Source organism: Rhineura floridana, chromosome 8 (assembly GCF_030035675.1).
Source record: "Rhineura floridana isolate rRhiFlo1 chromosome 8, rRhiFlo1.hap2, whole genome shotgun sequence".
In the NCBI taxonomy this organism is placed as follows: domain Eukaryota; kingdom Metazoa; phylum Chordata; class Lepidosauria; order Squamata; family Rhineuridae; genus Rhineura; species Rhineura floridana.
In genome coordinates, this window is record NC_084487.1 from 50,782,751 (window position 1) to 50,800,680 (window position 17,930).

The 17,930-nt window shown below is 43.8% G+C and overlaps 2 protein-coding genes across 5 annotated transcripts in view; both read right to left on the reverse strand.

Annotated features, from left to right (window-relative positions):
- Window positions 1–9,957, reverse strand: part of DDX47 (DEAD-box helicase 47) — a 14,883-nt gene extending 4,926 nt beyond the window's left edge. Inside the window, exons 1-10 of one of the 4 annotated variants that reach the window (XM_061639374.1) lie at window positions 9,662–9,957; window positions 8,464–8,557; window positions 6,769–6,957; window positions 5,717–5,788; window positions 4,318–4,436; window positions 3,595–3,666; window positions 3,362–3,478; window positions 3,074–3,220; window positions 2,680–2,817; window positions 1–40 (exon numbers count right to left, since the gene is read on the reverse strand). The exon at window positions 1–40 is cut by the window's left edge and continues 31 nt beyond it. In XM_061639374.1, coding sequence (XP_061495358.1) covers window positions 1–40; window positions 2,680–2,817; window positions 3,074–3,220; window positions 3,362–3,478; window positions 3,595–3,666; window positions 4,318–4,436; window positions 5,717–5,788; window positions 6,769–6,957; window positions 8,464–8,557; window positions 9,662–9,796 — 1,123 coding nt within the window. In that variant the 5' untranslated portion in view covers window positions 9,797–9,957. Of the gene's footprint in view, window positions 41–2,679; window positions 2,818–3,073; window positions 3,221–3,361; window positions 3,479–3,594; window positions 3,667–4,317; window positions 4,437–5,716; window positions 5,789–6,768; window positions 6,958–8,463; window positions 8,558–8,784; window positions 8,874–8,914; window positions 9,152–9,240; window positions 9,398–9,661 lie in introns of those variants that run through there. The other 3 variants (XM_061639375.1, XM_061639377.1, XM_061639376.1) reach the window with 3 other exon arrangements.
- The window catches only part of LOC133390557 (uncharacterized), a 312,873-nt gene that overhangs the window by 249,231 nt on the left and 45,712 nt on the right, over window positions 1–17,930 (reverse strand). The window lies entirely within an intron of this gene.

Below are 17,930 nucleotides of genomic sequence, written 5' to 3' on the forward strand. Positions count from 1 at the left end.
GTCCAGCTCGAGCAGTTCTCCCCACCCGATGAATGTAATCCTGAAAGGGATCCAGAACAAGCCACAGAAGACAAGGCAAAACACAGTAAAAAAAAAAGTGCAATCTAAACCAGTTATCCAAGCGATCCCACAACACTTGCTTGACGCAGCTCTTCCTGGATATCTGTTCAGTATGTTTAACACTGTCTAGTTTCATCCAAGGAAGTGAAAGAGATGGGCTTAACCACAGGATGAGAGTTTATAGACAACTGCCTCGCCACATAGTTGCAGGCTTTACATGACAAGTTTCTAAAGCACAGTCTGGATTCTATTATTTGAATCCCTCCAGAGCCTTTAAGGGAGGTGTGACTACTTCATCAGCCTCCTTTTATTATAGATATAGGCTGCAAGGTGTGCACGAAGTATTCTTTCAAAAAACTATCCCTAAACCACCACTAAGCAGTATTTTTAACATGATCTAGCCATTACATTTTGTTGGAATTATGCTTTCAGGACTGAAAGACAACTGGTAGCAGCAGGCTGTCAAAAGTTGACTTTACTATCCTGCTGTCTCAAAAAATTATATATATTTATGTCTGCAGTATGGATTTGAGAGATTTTTCAGAAATTTAACTTTGGAAAAGCAGTCCTAGCCTTCATGAATGCAGAGCAATCTTGAGTGTGTGCAGCACTGTCTCTGAAAATTAGTTCCTGCACTTTCTCCAGTAGTTTCTTAATTTTTATTTATTAGATTTAGTACAATTCCATAGAAATGCTTCGTTGGCGGTTTAAAATACACAACAATGCTACCACAACCCAACATCCATAAAACATCACACAAGGTAAAATACTGAAACCAATAATTCTCTAGATTAAAATATCCTATTCAGACGAAAGCTCTCAAGGAGAGTCGTCTTCTCCTGCTTTCTAAAAGCCAGTACAGGAGGGAGACAAGTAAAGCAGGGAGTTCCACATCAGGGGTGTTGCATCAAGCAAGACCGTCACAGATGTCACCTGATAATCAAGTTGCAAAGACCTCACCCAAGCTGCAAGCATGCCCTTTGGAGGAGTGTAGCCCCATCCAGAACAGGACATCTACTTACTCTTTGTTCTAAAGACCCATCTAACCATCATCACCACTCTTATCGGTGTATTAGTAGTTCCCTATCCCTTCAACTCTCAGCTTTCTAACACTGAATGAGGGCTCACAGGAGGAAAAAGGGGGTTAACAACTCCATCACTGTGGAATCCTATGCTGCAACCATGGAAAAATAGAGCAAGAGTCTCCCGTCTCTTCTTGTGAGGGGTTTCCTCCTGATTTCCTCAAGGCTGTGGAATTCAACCTCTAGGAAAGGACCAAGGCTCAATAGTAGAGCATTTGCTTTGCATATAGGAGGTCCCAGGTGCAGTCTCTGGCAGCATCTTCAGGTAGGGTTGGGAATGCTCCCTGCCTGAAAACCTGAAGAGCCCCTGCCGGTCAGTTTAAACAACATTGAGGTAGACGGCCCAGTGGTCTGACTCACTATAAAGGTGGTTTCCCTTTTTTTTTTTAAGCTTAAGAGCTACATTCCCTCTTGAACACAAAAGGCTGACATTTAGTCCTTTCTGCAGCCGGATGGGGAAGAAGGGGGAGCGCGAGAGTCCGAGACTCTTTCCTGCTTCTGCGTGTAACCCTATACCATGGTTTAGTGTGACACATGAACGCAAACACTGCACATTACACAGCCTGCCAGTTCACTCACAGCAACCATGGAAGTATATTTTGAACTCTTGAAAATGCCTAATTAAGTATTAAGCATTTCGATTCACCTTCTAGGGCAACACCTTCACAGAGTAGCTTATATAAAAACTCATAAAATACAATATTTATTTATTTTTTAAAAAACATTAAAAGAACACCTGAAGGAGGAGGGACTACACATGCTCAGTAGCCACAGAATGTTGAGTGTTGCTTAGAGAAGAAAAATTGGAAACTGGATGGCATGGTCTGCTGGAGAAATACATTAATGGCTGCCTATCTGGATCCCGGAACAGGACTATACCTGCTAGGAGGTTGGAAAGACCGGAGCTCAGTGGTAGAGCATCTGCTTTGCATGCAGAAGGGCCCCGGTTCAATCCCCACCGTCTCCAGGTAGGGCTGGGGAGGTCCTGCTGTCTGAAACCCTGGAGAGCCACTGATGCCAGTCAGTGTTGGATAAATCAAGTCCTACTTATAGACCCAGACAGGCAGAGTAAGACTTTTAGCAAGGGGTAATGGGATGGATGGGTGGTGGTGGTGACAGAGTTAGGCAGTGACCCATCATGCCGAGAGTAACCCAGCTGTTACAAGGATGCCCCTATTTTCATTTGTGGAATGCTAAGGGACATGTAAAAACATAAGCGAGGCTGACGCCAGTCACCAGCTTAGATGGCTTTAAAAGAAGATTAGACAAATTCATGGAGGACAGGGCTATCAATGGCTACTAGCCGTGATGGCTGTGCTCTGCCACCCTAGTCAGAAAACCAGTTGCCGGAAGCCTCAGGAGGGGAGAGTGTTCTTGCACTCGGGTCCTGCTTGCGGGCTTCCCCCAGGCACCTGGTTGGCCACTGTGAGAACAGGATGCTGGACTAGATGGGCCACTGGCCTGATCCAGCAGGCTCTTCTTATGTTCTTATTAAGACATCTCAAACCACGGGCAGCAACCCATCTTTCTAGCTTACCTTGGAATGGGTAGGAATGTCAAAGTTTACTACGACATCGACATGGGGGATGTCCAAGCCTCTGCTAGCAACATCAGTAGCCAGCAGAATGGAACGTGCTTTGGCCTTGAACTTGTTCAGCGACCCCAATCGCTTATTCTGGGGAGAGAGAGAGAAAAAAGATCAAGTCGACATGTTTTTCATTGTTGCAGCCTGGAAAAGTGGAAAGGCAAGCTTTGTGATTCACTCAGTCATTACATTCTGTTGTTCTACAGACACTTAAGGACATGAAAGATAAATTATTAAAAGGAAAAGCAACTTTGGTGAGGCATACAAATCATATTTGTAGCTACAAAACGCTTATCATTTCAGTATCATGTTCAAGAAAAGTCCTTGCATTCAAGTCAGCCTGTACCTGACTCATCTGTCCGTGGAGGGGGATGGCAGTGAAGCCCAGATTTCGAAGCAGGAGGGCTGTCCTCTGAGTGTTGTTGCAAGTGCTGCAGAATATCATGAATGAGTTCCCAGCAAGTTCATTCAGAATATAGACAAGATAACTGTCCTAAAAGGAAGATCAGAAAAGAAACAGAAATCAGAAAGGAAAGTAATACAGAGGAGGCAAAACGAGAACACATTCAAAAAGCACAAAGGAGTAGGAAAAAATCCTTACGGAGGACAAAGCAGGAGACAGGAAATACGTTACCTTGAACTTGGAAGGGATGAAAATATAGTATTGCTGCAGTTTTTCAACTGTCTGATACTTAGTAGAGACTGCACATTTAACAGGATCCTTAAGAGCTGCACGTTGGAGTTTTTGCACCTAAAGAAAAACAAAATTTACAATTTTGGACAGCAATTCTGCCATGATACTGTTACTTCTACCACCATTGCCACGCCCTCACCTGATCTAATGTTAAATGCTAAAAACTCTCATACCTTCTTAGTCATTGTAGCAGAAAAAAGAAATGTTTTCCTATCTCTGGGAATCACTTTCAGGATCCTGTCTACCTGTGAAAAAAGAAAGTAAGTGAAACAAATAACTAGAAAGATAATCAATGTGCACACACACAAAGCATCGAGGAGGGGTATAATCCAGCCTGACAAAAGCAGCAGCATAAGGACCTTCCTTTTTTTCTTTTTTTTAATCGAGCCACTCTACTGTTCCATAACAACAAGTGATGCGGAGGGGGAAGATGGGTGGTGGTGGTGATGTAGCATGTGGGAATAAGAATTCCAATGACTTCAGAAAAGGTCTTTGCTATCTGAGCTACATCTGCAGGTTAGTACACATGGCCCTGCAAAGGAAAATCCTATGGACAACCACCTGCGTTAATAACAAGACGACAAGTCTAGTATCCAAAGGCTTTGATTTATGTTAAAAGCTGAAGATCCATTACTGATAATGCTTCAAATTCCAATTATAAAACAGTAATCCACCAGAGAAGGGAGTGTGGTAACATGGTAAACATGCTATCAGACTGCCAGCTGTTAATGGGGGAGAGACAACAGAGGGGTGCACATTTCATATTACAGAATGAAACAGAGGCAGGTCCCAATCAAGCAGGGGTTAAAAAGTTTTGGAGCTGCAGTTCTGAAAAGCACCATGCTCATGATGTTGCAGAGGACCATTTAAAACAATTCTAAGACAACAGAACTCACCTCTGTCTCAAAGTCCATGTTAAGGATCCGGTCAGCTTCATCCATAACTAAGTACTTCAGAGCTCGCAGATTGAAGCCCTTTGTGTTCTCAAGGTGGTCAATAAGTCGGCCAGGTGTAGCTACAGGGAGAATGGGGTGGTAGTGATAGTAATGGTGGATACACAAAGAAAGGTAAATGGTTAGTAGCAAAAATAACCTAGAACTTTGCCCAGTAGACCATTTCACTTTGCCAATTCTCAGGATACTATTGCTTCTTTTGGAGAGAGAAAAAAAATTAACAAAGAAAAAAGGAAAGAGGAAAAAAGTAAAGAAAAAACTCATCTCACATTAAGAATAAAATAACCATCAACACATCCATCTTAACTTAAACATATAAATCGATATAAGCCATCCAAATGTCCAGACAGGCATCCACACCATGGCTTCCTTCTGCCAAAAACCTTGGTAAATCTATCCACTGGAGTGAGGACTGAACCAGAGCTTTGCATGTATTTGAATTGGCAAGGCTAGTTACTCCAGTGAAAAAAGAGGGGCTTAACCAAAATCAGGAGCTTGTTTTGGCCCTATAATGACGTTAACCTAAGAACATAAGAATAACCTGCTGGATCAGGCCAATACCCATCTAGTCCTGCATCCTATTCTCACAGTTGCCAACCAGCTGCCCATGGAAATCCCACAAGCAGAATCGAAGCATAAGAGCATTCTCCCCTCCTACGGCTTTCAGCAACTGGCATTTGGAAGCATACTGCCTCCGCCTATGGAGGCGGTACATAGCCATCATGGCTAGTAGCCACTGATAGCCTTATCTTCCATGAATTTGTCTAATCCTCTTTCACATCCATCCAAGTTGATGGCCATCACTGCCTCTTCAGCAAGTGAATTCTATAGTTTAACTATGCACTACGTGAAGAAGTCCTTTCTTTTGTGTGTCCTGAATCTTCCAACAATCAGCTTCATTGGATGTCCACAAGTTCTAGTGTTATGAGAGAGGGAGAAAAATGTTTCTCTTTGCTCTTTCTCAGTGCCATGCAAATCTTAAACACTTCCCTCATGCCACCTCTTACTCGTCTTTTCTCTACACTAAAAAACCCCAAAAGTTGGGAGTGATGGTGTAAGCTGTGTTCCCATGACTGCCAGTGTTTTAACGTACAAGACTGGTGGCTGTTGCTTAGGCTTCTAACTGGCAGGACTCAGGAAGCATTAAACTGGGAAGGCAGTGGAAGGGGAAATCAAGAATGTGGTTGCTGGGCTACTGCTGGACAGCCACACATCCCCAACCGCTTTTCACTGCCTCGTCTTTGCATGTGTAAAATATTCAGATGTGCAATAAGCCTTATTCATGTGGATTCGGAGGTTCTTATTATAGTCATTTGAATCGTCCAATCTGCTCGTTGCTTACCAATTATTACATGTGGTTTCTTGGCTAGAGCCAGAGACTGGGCCATCATGTCAATTCCTCCCACAATAACAGCTGGGGGGGGGAGAGAAAAGAGAAATATTAAATAAAGCCTCTTTACATTTAGCCAGTTTACAACCACTTTACCCCCCCTTTTTAAGAAAACAAAGGCTACTCAGCATGCTGCCATCTATTAATTGTACCCCCAAATCCCTACGTCACGTAAGTATTCAGACCCCTTATCTGTTTTCAAGCTTCTTCATGGGCTTGGTCTAATATTAATCACAGCTTTAGAACTGGATTGCTACATTTAGATGCCAAGATATCTTTATTTCAGTGAGGCTCCCTGATGCTGATAGCCTCAAAATTCTTGAAAAACCCAGAATACTATGGAAAATATTATGAAGAAGAGCCCAGCATTAGCTTCAGCAAGCAAGTCTTTGTCAGAATTAGGTTTTCTATCACATGGACTAGTGTAAATGCCTCCATCCTAAACAGTCGACTGCCATATGTCCTAAGAAACCTGGAAAAGGTCAAGAATTCATCCAAAACAAACAAGCTTGATGCTAAAAGGCCATTTGATTTTGAAACTGGAATGAACTGTGCAAACTGAGCACACTTAATTAGCATGGTTTACACAGCTTATGCTATGGGGTGGGGGGCTTGCACATTCCAGGATTTATATACAGATCAGGACACAACAACCAGACAGCGCACTTCCATGAATTTTGCAAAGCAGTTTCAAAAAATGTGTACATGCATGGAGAGGGATATTTTAAGAGGAAATGCATAGAAAAGCATACAAAATGCAAGTTTTAAGGGGGACATGCTTGCAAAATGTATATTTTAGGAAACAGTTCATACAAAAATGAATACAGCTTAAAAGCGCTTTTTTGTGCAGTTTTAAAAAACAGGATGGTACCAAAATAGCAAAACTGACATGAGTGGAAATAGGCTGTTCTGTTCGTCCCTAATGAAGGCATACTTTGCTCTGGGATATAGGCCTATTTCTTGAAGCTCCTTCACATTCAAAGCACTGCAGTAAGGCCACTCACCACTCTGGACACCAATAGAAGATCCAAGAGCCTCAAACTGCTCTGAGATTTGAAAGGCTAACTCCCGGGTAGGTGTAAGGACCAAAGCAAAAAAGCGCTGAGGTGTTTCTAGTAGTGCCTGAAGGATGGGCAATGCAAAAGCCGCAGTTTTTCCAGATCCCGTCTCTGCTAAGCCAATTATGTCACGCCCTATAAGAAAAGAGGTACTTCACATTTAGTGCTGAAGGAACACAACACAGATGAAAAAATGTCAAACGCAGAACTGGAAAGAAGATCTAATCAGAGTAGCCCCAGAACAGAAATCTTTGCGTTAGGAACAGTTTGACATCAACTAACATAACTTAAGGAACAATTTCCAATGTAACATGTGTCATGTGAAGTTAATGAGCAGAGGCCAGGAAAGTTCGTACAGCCCCCTGCTCTAATAACTCCTCAAGCGTGGTTCTTACCAGGGGAAGGGGAGGCAGCTAGCACTCACAGACCAGGCAATAATAATGAATGTATGCTCCACTACTCCCTCTATTGGCATTTCCAATAAGGCTTTCAGATAAAGTTGCCCCCCTTTGTTTGATTATCTTAATGTACAGGTGATAGTTTGAAGGACAGTTAATGAAGATGGAAGTCTCTCCTGGCTAAATAACATAGTTGAATTCAATGCTCAGAGAAGTATTTTCTCTTAAAAGATTTTTCAATGCTATCCTTAACCAGTCATATATGGGTAAGTTCCACCAACTTCAGTGAGATTTACACATAAACACCTATTTACAGGGCACTGTGTTTAACATTTTGTAAGACTTCTCACAGTGCATTGGTCTGATTCAGCTTCACTAAGCGAGATTAAACATGTGGAATTAATCATACAATTGAAGACCACTTTCAGCCCTTATTTAACAACATTCTATTAACTTCAAAACAGTAAACCTTCAGTTTTGGAACACACATTTATAAATTGCTTCTCTGGTTCAGACTGGCTGCTGGATGGCAAACTCTCTTCTCTTTCCTCTAGCTGTAGCTTTACTTGCACTGTTTCTTACTGCAGAGAAAGGAGTCTTGCTAACAAACACAATGTCTTTTATATAGCAAGGACAGTCTGAACTTGGCTCAGACAGCTCTTCACAATATCATCCTTTCTAATACAGTGGTACTCTTTCTTCCTAAGCAAATTCAGGCATCAATCCTAACTCCTGGCCAGCAGCAGCAGCAGTGTTTGATGGAGTAATGGAATCAGAGGCCAGGGCACACAACAAAGATCCCTTCTCTGCACTAGCTCCAGTGCAGTGAAGAGGCCCAGGTCCATTTTGTTGCTATCATATGACAGTAGTAGGACCTGCACAGGATCCTGTGTCAGTCCAGCCCCACTTTTCCCCACCTTGGAATGCCATATTTTAAGGGTTTCTGCTGGTTCCTAGGTATACTGGGGCACTACTTGCTCACACGGCTTTCCTACAATAGTGGAGCTCCAGTGCTGGGCAAACGGACACCTCTGCTCTGTCCAAGTCCCCTCCAGCCAGGTAGATCAAGGGGTTGGATTGCTTCCTCGTCCAAAGTAAGAGGAACTCTGACTGTGTTTAAGTCTGTGGAATAAGGCTGAGAATACCTGTTCTATAATGCAGAGAGAACATATTAGGATTGCTTCTTATTCCTCGAAAGAACCTTCCCTTTTTCCTGAATTTCAGCTCTCAGAATCGGTCTCACCTTGGAGTGCAACTGGAACAGCCTCCACTTGGATCTTGGTTGGCGTTTTCCATCCCAACTGTTCACAGGCTTCACACAGCACATCTGTCACTCCCTGTTATTCCAAAGAGAAAAGAACCTATCATTAGCAAGGGACCCCAGCCCTCATACTTCAGTAAAGTCTGCGCAACAAAGCCCTTGTTCACCCAATACAGTAAGCCAAAACACAGCTTACTGCGGCATTATCTCATCCCTTTATCTACTGCTTTGTCTTTGGATATTATCAGTTTCCACACAATACTTAAACCAGCTACGCAACCCTGGAACCCAAGCAACACAGACCAACTTTGCTACACTCTCAGCAACAAAGGTCATATCCAGGCTCAAATAACGTTGTTAGCTTCCTCTGTACTGCTGATTCTTCATGATTTTATACAGCAGTAGTTGTGTGACACCAGTCCCTGCCGATTACCATTTCCTTGTGCTACAGAAATACCATCCCACCGCAACATATTCTTAGGGCCATATTCTTCGATGTTATTGCTGGTTTAGAAGCAGCAGCAACAGCAGCAAACACCTGCCATATGTTGGACGTGTAAAAACAAGGGATATAGTTTATTCAGGCGGAGCGTGAGTGTCTGTGGCTAGAGAGAAATCCTGGGCTAGGAGTTCTGGCACTAGGACAACCGACTCATGCAGGCAAGAAGGACGGATGCTGAAGGCGAGAAGGCAGATGTGAGTGGTGGAGAGAGACGAAGGAAATCAGAACCTAACAGAAAAAGGCGGCGACCCCCTCACCAGTTCTTTGAAAGTTTTGACGGTCTCCTCAGCCGCTTCCTCGCGCTCCATGCCGGTCGCCATATTCGGCTGTATCTTTGCCTTCCGGGTTGCCGCAGGGTACCTTGGGATTAGCAGTCCAAAGCTTGAAACTACACTCTTGGGTCATAGAGCTAGGGAAAGTGTAGAGCTACACGCGACGGAAACGGTTGCAGTATTGCCATTTTTAGCCTCCCCCGTGGTAAAGTGAGAACTCCACTTACACAGACGTCTCGAAATTTGGCTTCGCCTACCCAAGAAAGCATGCTGTTACTGTCTCCGGTCTTAAGGATGTAATTGGTTCTGAAACACAGTGCGGCATAGTGGTTTGGGTGCCGGACTAGGACCTAGGAGATCGGAGTTCAAATCCTCATTCGGCCATTAAGTTCACTGGATGACCTACCTCACAGGGTTGTTCTGAGGATAATATGGAGAGGGGGCGAGCCATGTACGCCACCCTTGAGGCGAGCTTCTTGGAGGAAAAGTGGGCTATAAAGGCTACAAAAAATACATAAATAAAAACACGAGCCACCTGCATGCAAGTCGAAGCAGCGGGAGGCTTCCGCGTGACGTGCTGGGTTGAGCCTGGGAGGGCCCCTGGCTGACGGAGAGGCCATGAAAGAATGACCGTTGCTTCTTCTCGGAATCGGATTTAATGGCGAGGCAGTATGAGGATCGTATTAGGTATTAGCAGGACAAATTGTTAAACTTTTTTCAAAAAAATTATTCTGACACCGTTGAGTTAGAAAGGCCGTTTGACCTCCTGTTTTTGGTACCTTTTTTTTTGGATGCAGACGCACCGACGCCCAATCATGGCGTCTGAAGTTCCTTCCCTAATTTCTATGGTCAGCGCTCACTTCCTTCCCCGGAGAGGTTTAAAAATGGTTTCTAATGTAAATTGTTTTCAGTTTACTATCCAGATGAGGTATGTCACTCTTCCTCAATTTATCTCTATAGTCCAAAAAGCCGTAAGGCTGTCGTCACGGGGAGACTTTTGGAACTTGCGGTACAACTCTGCAAGGCCAGTGAGCGTGGCCGCCGTGACAGGCAAAAGAGGGAGGAGGAATCGTGAGTTCTCAGTAGGAACTTTTGTTACGTTGCAGCCAGCGCTGGCTGGTGGTGGAAAACAAAATCCACCTATTTCTTTAACAAAATTTAAAACATAAGCTAATTTTAAAATGTTGGAGTCCGTGATGGTCCATTAGAAAAAAAAATGACATCAACGGTAGTCCCTTATCTTTTTGTTAAGTGAGGAACAACAAGAGTGTTTAATTTATTTATTTACTACATTTATATCCCATCTTTCCTCCAAGGATCTCAAAGCAGCCTACATGGTTCTCCCCTCTCCATTTGATCCTCACAACAACCCTGTGAGGTAGATTAGGTTGAGAGGCAGTGATTGGCCCAAGTGTACTTAAAAGCATGCTTATAAAAAAAAAGTTTTCAGTTGCATCTCCTTTTGAAGCGGATGCTTTTTATTAATTAGCTTGGATTTACCAAGAATCCTACCCTTCCTCCCAAAAGGAGCCCAGGGCAGCAAACAAGTGATAAAACAATTAAAAAAAACATTTAAAACATGTAGGAGCATGGGAAAGATTTGAATAATGTTGTTTGCCAAAAAAATGAGGTTTGTCTGAGTCCTGCCCTACACTCTGTTAGTATAAGTCCCTTCCCAAGCTGTTGATCACTAAAAGCGTAATCCTAAGCATGTTGACTCAGAATTCTTACCCCTTCTGTGGTTTAAGAGTGCTGAGTTTAAGGGTAATTAGGAGCCTTAACAACACTTTAGTCAGTGGGGCTTACCATACTTACTCCCCCTGGTAAATGTGCAGCAGCCTATGGCTCCGATGATCTTAGGTCAGGAGTGGGGAACTATTCTGTTTGGCTTTCAGGACTCTCCTCATCCCCAAGCAACCCTCCCTCCCTAGGCTGTATCCCTTATTCCCAGGCTGTGCCCGTCACCAGTCCTGCTTCATGCCCTATTTGAGGGCGTTTGCCTGGCTGGATTGTGGCTGTGGCCTGTGATAAGGCCTCTTGCTTGCCTGGATGAAGAGAGGTATGTGGAGAAACCTCCGGCTTTTGAAGGGCCAGAATGTAGCCTACTGTACAAAAGGTAAGAATTGAGGCCAGTGTTCCACCCACTTTTGCCTCTGGTCCTGCCCACCGCTGACATGTAGTCCCTTGAAGATTGCCCATGAGGCAATGTGGTCTTCAGTCTGAAAGAGGATCCCTCCACTCTCCCATTCTAGTCTTGGAACACTTCTTTGGCAGAAAGCCCCATCAAACACAGTGGGACTGACTTCTGTGCCGACATGCAAAGGGCTGTAAAGGTTAAGAACCTAGACATTTCATTTGGTGAAGTCACCCCTGTGTTTTTAATGGTAGATTGCATTGCTAGGAGTTCTTCAGGCCTCACCCAGAGCCTGTTGTCTTGCCATTTGCCAGAACAGAGTATTCCAGTGGTTCCCAAATGTTTTTTCTCCCCATGGACCGCTTGAAAACTGTGGAGGATCAGGTCGGACCACATAATGATTTTTCTGTCCATTGTCGCTATTGTAATGCACTGTGCTAGATGCTGTGTTTTTTTAATTGCATCTGTATTGCTTCTTTTATTTCTTATACTCCATTCTACTGTATTACAATTTGCAATCCATAGAATACAGTAATACAATAAAATACAGTATAAGAAATTAAAGAAGCAATAGAAATACAATTAAAAATTAGTATGAATATTTAATGCAGGCATGCTGGTCCCCCTGAATAAAGCTTGCGGACCATTAGTTGACCACAGGACAGGCCACAGTTTGGGAACCCCTGGAGTATGCAAAGTCAAAAAAATAAATTAAAAAAGACCAGCAGAATCATAATTGCAGTTAGCACATATGTACATGGTGTTCTGCTCTTATCAAGAAACGGACAGAGGTGAAGGGTGCCAGTAAGCAGAATGCCAGTCCCTAGCTTGAATTGCTTTCCCCCAGTTTTAGGGCTACCGCCTGTCTTATCTCTCACACACACACCCCTTGCAATGCAGCAAAGCGAGGAGCATTTGGTTTATGTATTATCTTTTCATCCCTTCAAAGAGCTCAGAGCAACACACAAGAAACCTCTCTTAGATCCTCACAACAACCCTGTGAAGTTGGCTAGGTTGAGAAAGAGTGACAGGCCCAAAGTCACCCAGTAAAGTTTCATGGGTAAGTTGAAATTTGAACCCGGTCCTCCCTGCCATACTCCAGTACTTTGGCCACTACTACACCAAGCTGGTAAAGGACCCTCAATTCTACAGTTCAGTTTGATGGTCTCTGGATAGGTGAGGAAGCAATCCCTTTCTAAAGAGAAGGCACTCTGTGCAGGCTCATAGGCGCACTTCTGAAATGCCATTTTCTTTTAATAAACAATATAGCATGTCCGTCACTCTCACCTGTTTTTTGTTATGTGCCTTCAAGTCGACCACGACCTATGGCGACCCCATGAATCAGCGACCTCCAAGAGCATCTCTCATGAACCACCATGTTCAGATCTTGTAAGTTCAGGTCTGTGGCTTCCTTTATGGAATCAATCCATCTCTTGATTGGCCTTCCTCTTTTTCTACTCCCTTCTGTTTTTCCCAGCATTGTCTTTTCTAGTGAATCAGGTCTTCTCATGATGTGTCCAAAGTAGGATAACCTCAGTTTCATCATTTTAGCTTCTAATGATAGTTCTGGTTTAATTTGTTCTAACACCCATTTTTTTGTCTTTTTCACAGTCCTGTAGCTAGGTTTTAACATAGAAGCAGGGAGGGAGTTATAGCCCCCCTGATGAGAATGGGGGCGGGGCATCTTCACAGACTCACAGAGCACCATCTTACCCTCCACTTTTTGATACAAGATTCAGGAAATGAGTATTGGAGATTCACCAGGTAGCCTTGCAAAAGGAAACTTATTGAAGGGTGGGTATCAGTCCCTATAATTAATGATGATGATGATGCCTCTATAATCGGTGATGATAATATCCCTATAATAATTGATAATGTCCCTATAATCAATGATGATGGTGGTGGTGGTGATGATCAGAAACAATTCCTATTTGGATGTGGGTTGTTTGCTACAGCTAAAACTAACGGTTGAATTTTGGAAAGTCACTGCAGACTTTCTCAGTGGCCTGCATTCTGATTCCCATGGGAACTCCCAAGTGGATCCCTGGTGTGGTGGGAAAAACTCCTGGCTACATGCGTGAGCACTGTGGAAATGATGACGTACCTGAGCTATCATTTACTGGAGACCAACTTTGTTACATCCTGTCCTCATATAACAATAGGAAATGAGTCAGGAAATCTAAATGTGTTCAGCGTGACTGATAACGATAGAGAGTCCAGATATCAAGGGTCATTACACAATTGTAACTAGTTTCTCATTCAGCTTCTAGGAAGCAACAAATATAATGTCAGAGGGCTTGTTCTTTGGCATCCTTGCTGGATCAAAATGTTGAGCATAAGGAACTTTATGATGGGATGTGTGTTGTTTTATATGAACAGCTGTACTTTTAAATAAGAGCCACATGGCAACCCTGCCCTTATATTTCTCCTGGTCTTCACCCTTTGCCTTCTTTATGCAACCATCGTATTTGTTTTGTGGTCACTTCACACTTTCACTTAGTTTCTGTATATTCTCTAGCTCCTCAACTTCTTTATTCCTTCCGCATATTCTCCTTATTACCCCTGGTCTGGGTCCTCATCAGGGCCAGAATCACGAGTTGGTGTGGTTAGACTTCTACCAAGGCCCCACACCCCAGCTGGGCCCCCCATTGATAACACCCCCCTGGACTTGCTGCAGTGAGGCTGTAGACTCACTGATGGAGGGAGGAGGGTCCATGAAGGGTGTCTTACCCAAGGGTAAACCTAGAAACCAACTCTGGTCCAACTTCAAAAATTCACTTCATGCCAAGGGCTTGGCATGGCTATCATAATGTATGTAATCACTAACAATATGAATCTGTCAAATGTCAATGCTTCCCTAGGAAAACTGCTGGTGTCAAAATTCTCCATATAGTAAAGATGTTGTAGCATCAGTAATGTACACCTGTCAGGTTTGTACACTGGTTGTGTACTTTTCCCCTTCACAAATTTAATTTTCCTTTAAATGTGGAGTATCACTTCATATAGCGTGTGATCCCTAATGTAGAGTTATTTACTAATAGGCAAAAAAAACTTGCTGTTTAAGAACGTACCTATAGCCAACAGATGTTTCTATCAAACTTTTAAAAGCAGGAAAATTGGACAGCTATAGTGAAGGCACCAGGGGAGCTGGAGACCTCACCTCCTCTCTAAGATATTGTTCTGCCCTACAAATTTGAAAAAATGCAAAACACAATTTGGGTTGGTCTTTCACAATCCAATCCACTTCCTGTGTAGCTTGGAAGAATTTGGTAACATGCCTCTGAGCATATGGTGAGTGGTGGCAACACCTGCAATTAGCCCAAATAACAGAAACAAGACATGCGCTGTGCTGATCTTGTTTTAGCAGGGAAGAAACAACAATATTACGACAGTTGATATAGTTCAGATATTCGCTTTAAATATGTTTGATTTATTTTGCAATTTTAGTGGTTTCCTATAGGAAATTATTTTCTTTTGCTTTGTTTCTGTGAATATGTGACGTACAGCAACATTTTGCATAATTTACACTAAAATGAGGAGTGTCCCAGTTTGCACAAGATAAAACAGTGGGAGATGAAATATTTTCTAGCAAATTTCTAGGTGTGCTTTATGTTTTTAATAGACCATACCCACCCTTCCATAAATGGAGTGGTTTAAGCATAGCAGGGTGGACACATGCATCTTGGGCAGGCCAAGTTTGCTTTCTTCAACAGCTGGATTCATTGTTTAAGTAGCAACATATTGTAATTAGTCTACTTTTACATCAAACTGCAGTTTCAGATTCAACTGTTAATGTGCCCAAAATATAAATAAAATATAACCCAGTTTGAAACACAAAAAGCTGTCTTCACCATCATATGACATTAACCAATAAAAAAGTTTGAAATTAATAAAAATAAATTTGACACAGATTTCTAGGATGAATAATAAGTGAAATATAATTTTCTAGGTTAGTTTCTCTGTAGAAACAGTAGTAACACAGGAAAGAAGCAAAGTGTCAGGATGCAGGATTGGGGCCCTGATGTTTCAGAAGACGAGGAGAGGGAGGGGGTCATTTGGCCAGAGCCGTGTGAAGAAGAAGCAGAGGAGGGGGAGGGAATCTCAGAGGTAGAACTGTCTGGCAGCAAAGACCTTGAATGTCCAACAGACACAGATCCTTCCCGTGAACTTCCCACGCCTCCTCCCCCTTCAAGCTTAGAGCAGTTGGAGAAGGAGGGAGGGCAAGGGGGAATCCAACCTCCTCCTGATCCAGGGAAAAGCAAGGAGAAGCAGCCAGATGGTTTAGGCCTTGCCCCCCGCTTTCCCCCATACCTGAATCAGAGTCCTCGGAAGGGGAGGCGGCAGTGGCTCCCCCTTCACCACGTACAAGGAGACAGCAAAAGAGGCAGCAAAAGAAGGGGGAGAGGAGGGGTGTGGATGAGAGCACTTTGAGGCGGAGTGAGAGAATTCGCACTCGATTGCCCCCTTCTTAAGGGACAGGGGGCATAGTGATTCCTTGTTCTGTCAACTCTCTTCCAAGTCGCAGGTTATGTTTTGTAGTGAAACTTCATGAGAAGACGTAGTCTTTGTCTGGATGTTACTTTAATAAAAACTGAATTGCTTTCACCAACTGGTCTGGTTCCTGAGTCCCAACCTGGACACAACAGTTTGACAGAACCACCCACCCCACCCTCGACGCTTCTACCACTTGAACGCTACAAGATGGAACGGGGAGCAGCAGGGGGGACAAAGCCCACTTCTGAGTCGGAGGAAGTATGACAGCTGAGGACTAATGTTGCAGATTTACAGGCAGATGTCCAAATCTTGTTGGCGTCAGTAAGGACTTTGAAAACTGACAAGCAAACCTTGAAATCCACGATAGCTCAAATGCGGACAGCCCCTTCAGCCGCTGTGGTTAAGATCCTGATCGGATTACCACCTAAATATGCGGGACAGTGACCAACTCTCCACCTTCGTGGCTCAATGCAAAATGTATCTGGACATTAGGAATGCAGAATTTCCTAGTGATGCGGCCAAAGTGGCCTTCGTGATCAGTCTATTGGAAGGGGAAGCTGCCAAGTGGGCCACTCCCTATCTGGTAAGAAAGGATGCCATTCTAGGAAGATATCAAGGATTTATGCAAGCCATGACTGAGATGTTTCAGGACCCTCAAAGAGCAGAAACTGTGGCGAGGCAATTAAGCGCTTTGAAGCAAGGGAAAGGAACTGTTTCAGAGTATACTAATGCCTTTAAAATTCTGGCTCAGGAAACTGGTTATAATGACTTAGCCTTGATGTTCATGTACCAAAGTGGACTGAATGCCGAGATCTTGGATGATCTGGCCAGAACTACACCCCCAACTGACCTGTCTGGGCTGATTAGGCTGTGCCTGCAAATTGATCACCGGTTGGAAGGAAGACGCCTGGAAAAGAAACAGGACGTACACAGATACTTAGCTTCAGCATCTCGTAGTAAAATTCCTTCCACTCCAGGGATGTCAGGTAACACGGGAGAAGGACAGGGAGGGGCTCGTCCGAAGCTGTCGGAAGAGGAAAAAGAAAGGCGTCGTCGGGAACATCTGTTTTTACTGTTCAAAGCCGGGCCACGTAGTTAGGGAATGCGGATTAAAAGGGGATAAAACAGGGCCGTCGGGAAACTAAAGTACCCAGTTCTCGTACAGGCCGGAGGGCTGTGGGTTGCTCTGTACAAAGGGCCTCCGGTAGCACAGCCCCCCTCAAAAGGGGTACTGGAGTTGCCTATTCGGATTACAACTTCCACAGGAGTAATGTTTAACTCTACAGCGCTGATTGACAGTGGAGCTTCTACCAATTTCATTGATGCAAAATTGGCAAAACGTTACCAGATCTCCCAATGGAAACTGGACACCCCCTTGTCAGTGGAAACTATTGATGGTAGACCTTTGAAATCAGGCGGAGTGACGCGAGCCATGGAGGAATTGAAACTAGAAATTCCTGGGCACGAAGAGTTAATTTCCTTGTATGTGTCAGATCTCTCGAACTTTGATGTGATTCTGGGAATGCCCTGGCTAGCAAAGCATGAACCAAAGATAGCCTGGAAGGATGCGGTTGTATGGTTCACTTCTCAGTACTGTCACGAGAACTGTCAGCCAGAGATAACCGCAAAGGCTCTAGCAGGAGCTGTGCAGGGGGTCAAGGAAGTGGCCCTTTCCTCAAAATACAAAACATGTAATTCTCCATCTTTGAAGATGCAGTCCTGATTGGAGGTGTTACCACCACTCACCAAATGTTCAGAGGGACATGTTACCAAATTCTTCCAAGCTACACAGGAAGTGGAGATGCCCTATTCCCCTCACAGAGCTACAATCACTAGAAGAGGGGCTGACTGATAACCACACTGGAGCTCTGTCAGGAGAATAGGAGTCCCCTAACAACTCCCAGCACCCTTCACAAACTAGACTTCCCAAGATTCTTTGGGGGAAGCCATGACTGTTTAGAGTAGAATAAATGTCTGGTGTGGGTGTGCCCCCCTGATTAGCCAAGCCAAACAGCTGTTAGTTTGGTTTTTAGAACACTGACAGTTG